Genomic DNA, 13,211 nt, shown 5'->3' with positions numbered 1-13,211 from the left:
TGCATTTTCAAGTATATAATTCAAACTTTTTGCTAAACGTTGCTTAAAAATATACGTGGCATGCAATGTTAATAACAAAATATATATAAATAGACATCGATTGGTTTGGTGGAAGGAGGAAATTTAAACATTTTATGTTAAGTTTTAATACTAAACGTTAACGGACTGATACTAGATATAAGTACAAGCTGATAGGTCACTGCTACGATATATCGTGTTATTGATAGATCTATGTTCTCAGATTGTGAACATAACAACACCGAAAAATATTGTTTCCAATTCATGATCACAATATATTATTAAATAGAACAATTTCAAATTTCATTGATAACACGCGCGATATTGAAGATCCACACGTTCTGGTTATTCATTCGCTGAGGCCAGTTTAAAAAGTGTCTAAAGTCGGTTTTTAGCTATTCATAATATTTAGTTGTAGTCTGAAATTATCACGTGAGCGAAACTAAGCAACCACTTTTACTCCCAGGCTACACTTGCTAACAAAAATTAACAAGACTAACAGCGTGTGAATGACTGAAATGTAGCTGTTGATACATGATCTTGACATGTGGAAGGTTATGCCTTTTTTTGCAATATTACAACAGACCGGGTACGAATAGAATGTGTCAGTCGACCGCCACCATGCATTCGATAAGAATCAAACTATCTGAAACTTTAACTAAGAGATGTTATTCATTTCATTGAGCAAACCAATAACTAGTTCTGTATTTGCGTAAATACATTATTGAATAATAAAGGCTCGACAATTGACCGGAAACAGATGCGACGGATAATTCTGTTCACTCTTTTCAGCGACAACTAAGGATGTTGTAAGTTGTAACGGCTGTAGTTAATTAAATCACATCTCTGAATACTGTCTCTGGAATCGGCGGAAACTAGACAGTAACCTGAGCAAGTCGTGGTCTAGCAACATGAGATACGAAAGCTACAACAATAATTTTCTCTGTTTCGTAGACAAAATCAAAAGTACTCTATCCAAATGTATGTACATCCGGTCTAAAATACAGAGGTATTTTAAATGTTCTATTATTTTATCAAAATCCCGTCTACTCTTTAGTTTTTATGTTTGATTCAATGGTCGCAAACCTAGGATAAACGGATATTCGGCAATTTTCATTTATCAACATATCCCAGATTTAATATTCCAAATACTAAGACTAAGACTTTATTATTTAAATGTATTTGGCCTAGTGTCAAATGACCATTAATATCAGCGTCCCAACAACTCGAGTTGCGACACAAAAACAAAAGGGGAAATATAAAGAATTTCATGCATCATTTTATGTTTGATAAGAGATAAACGCATCGACTATGCAGCAAACTAAGTTTATTGACACACCATGTAAATGAGGATAAGTTGGTTACTAAATTGATTAATCTGAACCATTGATATAGTGCTTTGAGTTCAGACCTGAAAGAGATAAAAAAAAAGTATATAAAAATATACTGCAAAAAGTATCTAGGGGGTTTTCTGTTCACTTGTCGAATATATGCAGTATAAAAACTGCTGCTTTGGGATGACTGTATTATAATTCAGGACAATCAATGCATTATGAATACACTTGCAGTGGGATAAATGTATTATAAATCAGGCCATCCATGCCTTATAAATACACCTGCTGTGGGATCACTCTGTAATAACTTAGGAGATTTAATTCTTTATGAACACGCCTGCTGTTTGATCAATATATCATAACCCAGGACAGTCCATGATTTATGAATACACATGCTGTTTGATGACTGTATCATAACTCAGGAAAGTCCATGCATTATGAATACACCTGCCGTGGGATGAATGTATCATAACTCACGACTGTCCATGCCTTATGAATACACCTGCTGTGGGATCACTCTGTAATAACTAAGTGGCAGTCGATGCTTTATGAACACGCCATCTGTGATCAATATATCATAACTCAGGGCAGTCCATGCTTTATGTACACATATGTTGTGGGAAGACTGTATCATAACTCACGACAGTGCATGCATTATGAATTCACTTGCTGTAAAATGAATGTATCAGAACTCACGACATTGCACGCATTATGAATACACCAGATGTGTGATACTTGTATCATAACACACGACAGTCAATTCATTATTAATATATCTGCTGTGTGAATTATTTATCAGAACTCACGACAGTCAAGGCATTATGAATACACCTGCTGTGGGATGAATATATCAGAATTCACGAAGGTTCATGCATTATGAATACACCTGCTGTGGGATGACTGTATTATAACTTACGGCAGTGCATGTATATAGAATACACCTGCAGTGGTATGACTCTATAATAACTCACGACAGTCCATGCATTATGAATAAAGCTGATGTTGGATGACTCTTTAATTACTCACGGCAGTGCATTCTTTATGAATACACCTGCTGTCCGATGATAATAACGCACGGCAGTGCATGCATTATCAATGCTCCATCTGTTGGATGAATGTATCATAACTCACGACGGTGCATGCATTATGAATAAATCTGCTGTTTGATGAATGTTTCATAACTCACGACAGTCCATGATAATAAATAAACCTGCTCTGGGATGACTGTATCATAACTAACGACAGTGCATGCTTTATAAATACTCCTGCTGTGGGATCAATATATCATAACTGATATCAGGCCATGCTTCACAAATACACATGCTGTGGGATGACTGTACCATAAATCAAGACAGTGCATGTATTATGAATACACCTGCTGCAGTTTGACTGTATCATTATTCAAGACAGTCCATGCCTTATGAATACTCCTGCTGTTGGTTTACTGTATCATAACTCACGACATTATGAAAACACCTGCCTCGGGATGACTGTATCATTACTCAAGACAGTACATGCATTATGAATAAAATACTGTTGGAAGGCTGTATCCTAACTCATGACAGTCCATGCATTATGAATTAACCTGCTGTGGGGTGACTGTATTATAACTCACGAAATTCCATGTGTTATGAACTAACCAGCTGTATGAAGACTGTATCATAACTCACGATATTCCACGAATTATGAAAAAACCTGCTGTGATATGAATGTATTAGAACTCACGACAGGCTATGCACTTTGAATACACCTGCTGTGTGATTCATGTACCAAAACTCACGACAGTCCATGCATTATGAATACACTTGCAGTGGGATGAAAGTATAAGAATCTCGCGACAGTCAATGCATTATAAATACACCTGCTGTGGGTTGAATAATTTATACTAACGACAGTGCATGTATAAGGAATACATCTACTGTGGGATAAAAGTATAAGAACTCACGACAGTCCATGCATTATGAATACACTTGATATGGGATAATGGTATCAGAACTCACGACATCCCATGCATTATGAATACACCTGCTGTAGGATGAATATTTATAATAACGACAGTGCATGTATTATGAATACACCTGCTATGGGATTAATGTATAATAACTCACGTCAATCCATGAATTTTGAATACACATGCTGCGGATTGAATGCTTTATAACTCATGACACTACATGTGTTCCGAATACAACTGTTGTGAAATGAATATATCATTACTTATGACAATGCAAGTAGTATGAATACACCTGCTGTGGGATGAATATATCATTACTCCGGACAGTCCATATATTATCAACACAACTGCTGTAGGATACATGTATCATAACACACGACTTTCCATGTATAATGAATACACCTACAGTGGGTTGAATGTTTCAGAACTCACGACAGTCCATGCATTATGCATACACCTGCTGTGTGATACATGTATCAGAACTCACAACAGTCCAAGCATTATGAATACACCTGCTGTGTGATGAATCTATCAGAACTCACGACAGTCCATGCATTATTATGAATACAACTGCTGTGTGATGAATGTATCACAATTCGCAAATGTTCTGTGGGATGAATCTATCAGAACTTACGACAGTCCATGCATAATGAATACACCTGCTGTGGGATTAATGTATCATAACTCATTACAGTGCATGTATTCTGAATTTATGAATACACCTGATGTGTTATACATGAAGCAGAACTCACGACAGTCCAAGTATTATGAATACAGCTGCCGTTGGATGAATGTATCAGAACTCACGACAGTCCATTTATCATGAAAACATCTGCTGCGTGATGAATGTATCAAAACTCAACGCAATGCTTGCATTATGATTACACCTGCAGTGGGATGACTGCATCAGAACTCACGACAGTCCATACAGTATGAGCACGCCTGCTGTAAGATAAATGTATCATAACTAACTACAGTTCATGCATTATGAATGCACCTGCTGTGGCACGAATGTATCAGAACTCACGACAGTTCATGCATTTATGTACACGCCTTCTGTGGGATGACTGTACCTTAACTCACGACAGTGCATGCATTATCAATACCCCAGCTGTTACGTGAATATATCATAACTCAGTGTATGTATTATTAATTAACCTGCTGCTTTATGACTGTATCATAACTCACGACAGTCCATGCATTATGAATTCACCTGCTGTGTGGTGACTGTATTGTAACTAACGACAATGCACGCATTATGAATACACCAGCTGTGGGGTGACTGTATTATAACTCACGACAGTCCATGTATTATGAATAAACCTGCTCTAGGATAAATATATCTTTACTCACGACAGTGCGTGTATTACAAATACCCCTGCTATGGAATGAATGCATCATAACTCACGACAGTCCATGCATTTCGGATACATCTGCTGTGGAATGAATGTATCAGAACTCACGACGGTGCGTGCATTATGAATACACCTGCTGTGAAATGAATGTATCACAATTCACGACAGTGCGTGCTTTATGAGTACACCTGTTGTGGGATGAATGTATCAGAACTCACGACAGTGCATGCATTATGAATATACCTGCTGTGGAGTGAATTTATCAGAACTCATGACAGTGCATGCATTATGAATCAGAATTCACGACGGTTCATGTATTATGAACACGCTTGCTGTGGGATGAATGTATCATAGCTTATGACAGTCAACACATTCAGTATTATGAATACATTGTCTTACTGATAAATGTATCAAAGGTCACGGCAGTTGTTGTGAATACATCTTATAGGGGATAAACACTTGATATGACATACATGTATTAAAGCTCAAGTTAGTTGATGTATTATGAATACAGCTGTTTCGGTTTGACTATGGCATGTTTAAGCGCTAGAATTGTATACATTTACTGTATGTATAGGGACAAGATCATATGCCATTCGTTTAACATATTCGTTATCTATTTTATAATTGGCATTTATTTTAAGGTCATAACAATTTTTCTTAATTGTTATATTTCACTTTCTTTGTATATTTTTAGAAGAAAGTACCATTCATATGACCTTTTATTTTTAATTATCAAATTTAACAACTTTGATTGAGAACATGTTTTATACCTATGAAACGGTTATCATGTACGTTGTATAAAAAATTCTGAGTTGGGTCCCTTGAACATGTCATGTTTATGTAAATCATTGCCAAAGTCGCTTTAAACTTAAAAATCTATATTTTGCCTTTAAATTACTAATTAAAGGAAAGGTCATGCACATGTGAAGTTTCGGTTTATTCGGTTTAAAAGTGTTTTCCCGCTATTCTGGTTAAGCCGTTCTTATTTTATTTTCCGCCTCGCATGTAAACGGAGCAGAATAATATTTATTTGTTAAACAGTTCATGTTAATTAAACATGTAGAATAAAAAACAATAAAAAATTGTTAAGCTAATAAAGCTTAAACTTCATCTTAAACACTCTCATGTTTGTGTTTGTCATTACGTACAGGCTACTTATAGAGAAACTGTTATGTACTTGTCTTAAAAATTTAATTATATACAAAAAACAGCCAATATTTGTTTGTTACGAATTTGTTATCCTTTATAAATCATGAAATACATTAACATGATTGTTATGCACAGCTTGACATAATGATAAGGTTACCTTTTAAAGCAAGTTACAATGTCACACATTATTTAATTATAATATACATGTAGACGAGAAAAAAAACATTTTACCGAAAAACTTTTTTCTGAGTTATTTACAGTTGAAATAATTAAACTTGCATTTAGGTTTCTAAAACGAAATCTACCGGATCGTAATTGTTGTGTTCTATAAAACTGTTATAAGCACTGTAATAAATAACATGAAATAAACAAAATACAAATAATATTAGTGTATAAAATGTAAACGACCAGTGGTCAGAATAGAGTTCAGTGTAGTAGCTTCGAACCCTGGTGTGAACAACACGTGTCTCTTTTTCTGATTTTCATCTTATGATTGCGCGTTTGTGACAATTTGCTTTTATTTAGTATTATTCGATGTTAAAGCTTCCATGAACGCATCGTTTAAGATATCTCTGTCGCACACTTGATATTTACTAGGGATGGTAACGATTATCCGGATATCCAGATATCCGAATATTGGTTAAGTATCCGAATTGTAAAAGAGGATCCGAATACTTGATTAAACGATATTACCCCAGCTATTGTGCACACTATGCTTCTTATCGGATATTTCGACGCTAATCTGTATACCAGACATCGTTGACAGACTGACACAAATCCGTAAACTGGTTGTTGCTCAGCGAGTGCCCCAGCCAGTTCCTGATCACCTTGGTGGTAATGACCGAGTTGCATAATTGCTAACTTGCGCCTCCGTGTTTTGTTTTATGGTCCTTACTTCCCGATTATTGACAACAATTGCTATCTCGCCAACAGTCAATCATTTTCATATCTAAATATCGATCGACCAGTTCGAAAAATAGGAAATGAAATATAAAGAAAAGGTGTAAATAAGGTTTATGTACATGTAGATAGATATAGAGAAACTGATTAGTACTTTATGCAGAAACAAAATCCATTTCGATTCATACAAGATGAAATTTTGTTACATGCACTACAAATCTGTTAACAAATTATACAGATCTCTCATGTTGCATTAACGAGAAATCCAATATATAATTTTCTTCATGTTGGCATGTGAGGTCTCATGTTTAGGTATTCGTGTGTGTACATAAAGAAATATATATATTTTAGATGTAACCTACATGCCACCATATATGTCAATGTTCTCTGTGCTACAAATTTTCATTTTTATTTACATAATTATTATGACGTGGTGTTGAAAGTGCAAAATATTTTGTTGAATGTTTTTGCCAGGGAATAGTCAAAATAAAACTAACAATACTTTACATATTTGCATCTTTTTATTTATATTTAATTTAAAACACTCTAGTTTGAAATGAATTGGTTTTCTGTTTAGTTACACCTCAGAAAGCAAAGATTTAAATGATGTTTATTGGAGTCACTTGGTCGGTCACTCTGCACAGGATTGATTTGTGGTAATCTACTTTCACATCTCTCAAGCGATACAATTAAAAATCAAAACATGTCATCAAAACATTTTTGATCGTTTTGTTCGATCATTATTGTAGTTGTCTGCAGACTGGTTGACATGAAATTGTGACTTGTACAATGGTAAATTACCCGTTTCAGACTAGTCGGTCATAGGAATTTTACACCCTTTATATTCCTTGTTAGTTATTAGACACCATACAGTATTGCTGCAGCAAACTATAATTTTGCATTATTTCTCCCAGTTTAATTGTACCGGCCAAGCGACTAGTACATATGTAGCATACACAATGGGAGTGGTGTTAATTGTTGTTGTAAATATACTTTCCTTGTCAGGTGCTTATGAATAATTGGACTATACAATGAAATATACTTTCCTTGTCAGGTGCTATGAATAATTGGACTATACACTGAGAAAAGTAAAACAAAATTACTTTGAAGTTTTATCAAGTCGACTTAAATTCATTACTTTCTTAGTGATAACTTTCCTCTTGTTTTTGTTCAAAGATGATTGTTAAAAATTTTAAAGCATTTTAATCAAGTGAACAACTGTGTTGACAACTTACGCCATTCTTACACTAGGTTGCAAAATTTGAAGTCACATCACAGTACATGTAGTATGAACTTTTAATTTTTGGTGAATTTCGAATCAACAAATTGAATTATTACTATTCAATATACAAATGTTATCTTAGTATGCATACAGTTCTAAATAAAGTAAGTGTTGAATTTAAAATTGATACAAATTCACATACTTTAGTAAACCTATCTGTTTGTATACATTTAAAATCAATCTGACCAGGCAACCATTTGCTAATTTTACAACAAAAGTATAAACCAATAATCGGTAAACTTGGTCTGTGATGTCTTTTAAAGCAGCAACTGTTCAATTAATGATCTCAGGAGCTAAAATGTCAAATTCGTCCCTATACCACAATCAAAAGCAAAATGGCTATGTGTAAACAGCATAAAACCAGAACAGCCTGCGAGTAACTGGCAGTCTGTTCTGGTTTTATGCTGTTTGCTGCTCATCAGTATCTAAGGGTTGGAAATGAAGCCTTAAAACTTGAATTAAGTAAGAAAGATATTAAATTAAATGTAACTTTCTACAGGACTACAGACATATACTACAGACAAAATACGTATCTAAGTGGTGAAGGGCTAAATGTCAAATTAGACCCTATACCACAGTGGTTATTTTAGACGCCACATTGAAGGTGAAATCAGTTAAAACTAACAAACAACGATGTTTGTTTGCCCCCGAGCTATATCTGTCTTAATAAACATGCACAGGTAGTTTTCCATCTGTTCTCTGTTTCATTATACATGTATGTGACATTTTTACTGCAAAAGAATCAATTCATAGTCAGGTTTTGGTTTCAGTTATTGAACATGAAGTTATAATATGCGAACAATTAGAAAAAGAAATCTACAAAGATGAACTGCTTCTTTAAATACACAACAGGTCGGTTATCACCTTTCTCTTAAATAAAAAAAAGAGACTTTTGAAAAAATAAATGTAACAGGTGTAATGGTCTCAGTTATGGATTTATCATCAATTAAAATATATAATTATAAAGCTTTTCTAAAGCTTTTTATTGCAAAAATGTGTATTTCTAACATAGTGGTACATGCAACTCCAGATAGATGATTTAGAAGAATTTAATTTCTACAATTTCCAACGCGGAAATGTGGTCTTGACAAGTGCGAATGGAAGCTTCAATATGTAGAATAACCAAAATTACCACAATCCACCTTATAGAAAATTTATTTCTTTCAGAAACTGAAATGTCATATAAGCAATATTAATTATGAATTTTATCACGTGTATATGTGAACTAATAGGGAATATTGGTATTTGCGAAACTTAACGAAATGAAAGTTATAAAGCGCTTTTTATGTCAGAAACAAGCGCAAACTATTTTATATTACTATTTTAATAAAAACGTATCGATGCCACCGTTTTGTTGGCCTGTAATTTTATACATAATACCATGGGGGATTTCGGTACCCGCTCGATGTCAGAATGCGTGTAAAACATAAGTCCAGTTATAAAGCTCTATTGGTGTCAAATACATGTGGACAAAATGTTTCGTTAGTATTTTCGAAAAAAAAACATGGGTATATACCAGTGTAGAGGTATTAATCTATTAATTATACCACCATTACATGTAGTAACCGGTTAGATTCCGGTAAGGGCGCAAGCATTTGTGAGCGTGTTTAAAGTACCGAAACATCCGTTATACACAGCTTATGTTCTTTATAAACTTACATTGTTTTGAATTTGCATAATAAATATGTGACACAGATCTCTTTTACCAGTGAGCCACGTGACTAAATTGGTGGGGCGATCATCGTCCAGGCGAGATGTCAATTGGCCGCTTGGCTTCAATCGACGGGTGCAACTGTATGGAAAAATTATCTCTGCCCAATCAAATAAGTTTTTCAATTGGTCAAACAATATTTATCTGTTAAAAAAGAGTAAACGAATTGCGAATTTCCAAACTGGCATATGTCGAATAAAGTATTCTAGCAATTCCGGCAACATCTGGTCCGTCTGAGCGCGTGTTTTCGTCGGCCGACTTGGTACTTATCAAGCTGAGGCACAGACTCAATAGCGACTTAGTCGATGTAATTATTTTCATAAACAAGAACCTTAGGTCAGTGCATCTTAGCAAAAACACATGAAATTAAACTGAATGTATTAAATGTATGTAGAATGTACAGTATATATCGTAGTATGCTTTTGTTTTAGTTTTACGATGAGTGTGTGTGTGTATGTTTTAAAGGAAATTACGTATTTTGCGACTTTGATATTGTTCTTATAAATATAATAAATGAAATAAAGAAATCATATAAATGCGTTATATTGTGTGTGTTTTTTAATTCTGAGTATTCACAGTGTTGTTATGATGGTAACAGCCTTGTGTAGTTTACTTACAAAATAATACGGATATCCGGATATATTCGGATAGCGGATACGGTTATCCGGATACCGATTTCGGATACGATTCCCATCCCTAGTATTTACAGTTAAATGTTTGAGAACATACTTCACTTTACTCTTTAAATAAATATAAGTCAACGGCTATGCGTTTTTAATCGATCATTTGTGCTTGTTATTTTGAGGTTACCATGCTGAGTTGATTATTTCTAACGTAAATACATTGCCCTGAACCTAGGCTGATTCACTCCAAAGATCGACTTCTCGTGTTTAAAGCCTCATTATGTTTACTTTTTTAAAGAGTTGCACTTCTGGTCGCATACCAAAGACAAGCCCTTGGCGTGTTTGTTAAGTTTTATAGATCATATAAGGTCACATAACCCCAAACCGGAACTCCTGTTTGCAGAGTTACATGCAGTCAACTTGATACTTAGCACACAGTGTTCAGTGCATGCTGCCTAGGATTTGTAATGGTGATGGTCTGGCTTTAAAAGAAGGTCATACTATTTGAGCCCAAAATGGCCGCCGTTACATCTGTTATAACCGTTTTGCCTATTCAAAGTAAATATTTTGAGTAAAAACACATAGAATTTCATGACATGCATTTTGTTTTCAAAAGATTATGCATTTATCTTTCCAATGATGTATGATGATAGAGTGGCTATACGCTTGATAATGGTAAAAATTGATATCGAACTTCAACTATTTTATATGTAATATAGAAGGAAATTAATGGCGCATGCGTAACCTATAACACTGTTTGCACTATTTAAGGCAGTTAAAATCGGTTATGCACCAGAAGGATTTCAAAATTTACCGACCAAAAGCGAGTGATTCTCATATTACCTCGCTACAATGGGAAGTCGGCATTTGAACGGGCGCTTTTCATTCAGAAGATGTTGACGGCAAGGAGTGGATCGGAACATGTTTTAGTTAACAAAGTGATTACACGTAGGTGAGTTTCTATTTTAAATATAAAGATTTATCATTTCAATGCAACAATACTTATTAATTTTATCAAGTTATTATTATTAGTAGTAGTTTTATCAAGTTATATTATTATTATTATTATTATTATTATTATTATTATTAATATTATTATTATTATTATTATTATTATTATTATTATTATTATTATTATTATTATTATTATTATTGTTATTATTATTATTGTAATTATTATTAGCTCGGCTGTTTTCGAAGAAAACCAGAGGTATTGTAATTGCCAGCTCTTCGTCCGGCGTCCGGCGTCCGCCGTGCTAAAACCTTAACATTGGCTCTAAAATCTAAGTGCTTCCACCTACAACATTGAAACGTCATATGTAGCTGCACCTTGATAAATTCTACAAGCAACATCCATTTTTGGGTCACTAGGTTAAAGGTCAAGTTCACTGTGACTTCTAATATTCTCCTGACAAGCTTTTATTTATTCAAAACTGCACCCGCAGCCGACCGTTGGCAACCGCTATGCGATGCTCTTGTTATGTATTTTATTTTTTTTTAGTTTTTTAATTATCATACTTATTATCATTATTATTTTTATTTTATACTACTACTACTACAACAACAACTACTACTACTACTACTACTACTACTACTACTACTACTACTACTACTACTACTACTACTACTACAACTACTACTACCACTACTACTACTACTACTACTACTACTACTACAACTACTACTACTACTACTACAACAACAACAACTACTACTACTACTACTACTACTAATACTACTACTACTATTACTAATAATAATAATAATAATAATAATAATAGTAGAAGAAGTAGCTGTAGTAGTTGCAGTAGTAGTAGTAGTGGTAGCAGAATTTGTAGTAGTTTTTTAAGTAAAAGTAGTAGTTGTAGAAGTAAAATAGTTTTAGATGTAGTTGTAGTAAAAGTATAATTAGGTGTGTTTATAGAAGTAGCATTTGAGACATCTGACAAACATTATTGAAATGATTGAGATCTTTTTAGACGCGCCTTTGATTGTGATTAATTCTAAGGTGTGAGCTTCGATAACCCTCAAATGTGTTTAAATCCTCAACGCTTGTGCATTGAACGTTCCGAGTGGGCGAGCTCAATTTTATTCATTGAATATTTAAAGTTTGTGTTCGGTTATTTAACAACTGGATGAGAACAATAATTTTTCTCCTTATACATCTTGTTGAGCGTCATCGTTTGACATTTGTGTGCATATTAAAGAGGGACCCACTGGCGAACATCTTGATTTTATTTTGTAGATCTTATGTACTTTTGTACGTTTGTTTTTTACCCAATGTATAAATTATGACATGTTTTTGTTTATTTAAGGTTCCAAATAAGGTGCGAACAAACACGTATCTGCTCAGAGTAAATGCTACTTTAACCGAAAATGATGTGTTGTCATTGATCGAATTTAAGGACATTGGTCAATACTACGCACACTTTCAAATCGATCAAAATCGAAGGACGTTAAAATGTAACTTCTGCTATAGAGGCTGGTGATGGGAGACTCACTGTTGCGGCAAAAACAGTAACGCAATCCACATGATTGGCCAAAACTAAATGACTTGACTTTGTAACTTCTTCCATCGAGTCTGTTGTCGCGGAAGTTAAGGCTGTCGGCAACAATGGAAGGATGTTAATTCTGCCACAGAGGCTGGTCTGACGGAAGTCAATGCTACAGTGATCAAAGGACAGCAGTTCATAGAGTCGGCAAAAATGGAAGGAAGTGACGCTGTTTCTTCTGCCACAGAGGCTGGTCTGATGGAAGTCAATGCTACAGTGATCAAAGGACAGCAGGTCATAGAGTCTGTCTATATGAAAGGACGTGACGCTGTTACTTCTGCCACAGAGGCTGGTCTGACGGAAGTCAATGTTACAGTGATCAAGGGACAGCAG

At 34.5% G+C, this 13,211-nt stretch overlaps 1 protein-coding gene across 1 annotated transcript in view; it reads left to right on the top strand.

Moving 5' to 3' along the window:
* The first annotated feature begins 12,953 nt into the window (after positions 1 to 12,953).
* Positions 12,954 to 13,211, top strand: part of LOC127856011 (uncharacterized) — a 10,723-nt gene continuing 10,465 nt past the window's right edge. The window contains exon 1 of the mRNA XM_052391976.1: positions 12,954 to 13,211. This exon is cut by the window's right edge and continues 1,081 nt beyond it. Within this exon, the coding sequence (XP_052247936.1) occupies positions 13,032 to 13,211 (180 nt within the window). The 5' untranslated portion in view covers positions 12,954 to 13,031.

The sequence above is a fragment of the Dreissena polymorpha genome, chromosome 13 (assembly GCF_020536995.1).
Source record: "Dreissena polymorpha isolate Duluth1 chromosome 13, UMN_Dpol_1.0, whole genome shotgun sequence".
NCBI lineage: Eukaryota > Metazoa > Mollusca > Bivalvia > Myida > Dreissenidae > Dreissena > Dreissena polymorpha.
The sequence above is the reverse complement of the archived record's forward strand: the minus strand, read 5'-3'. Positions and strand labels throughout refer to the sequence as shown.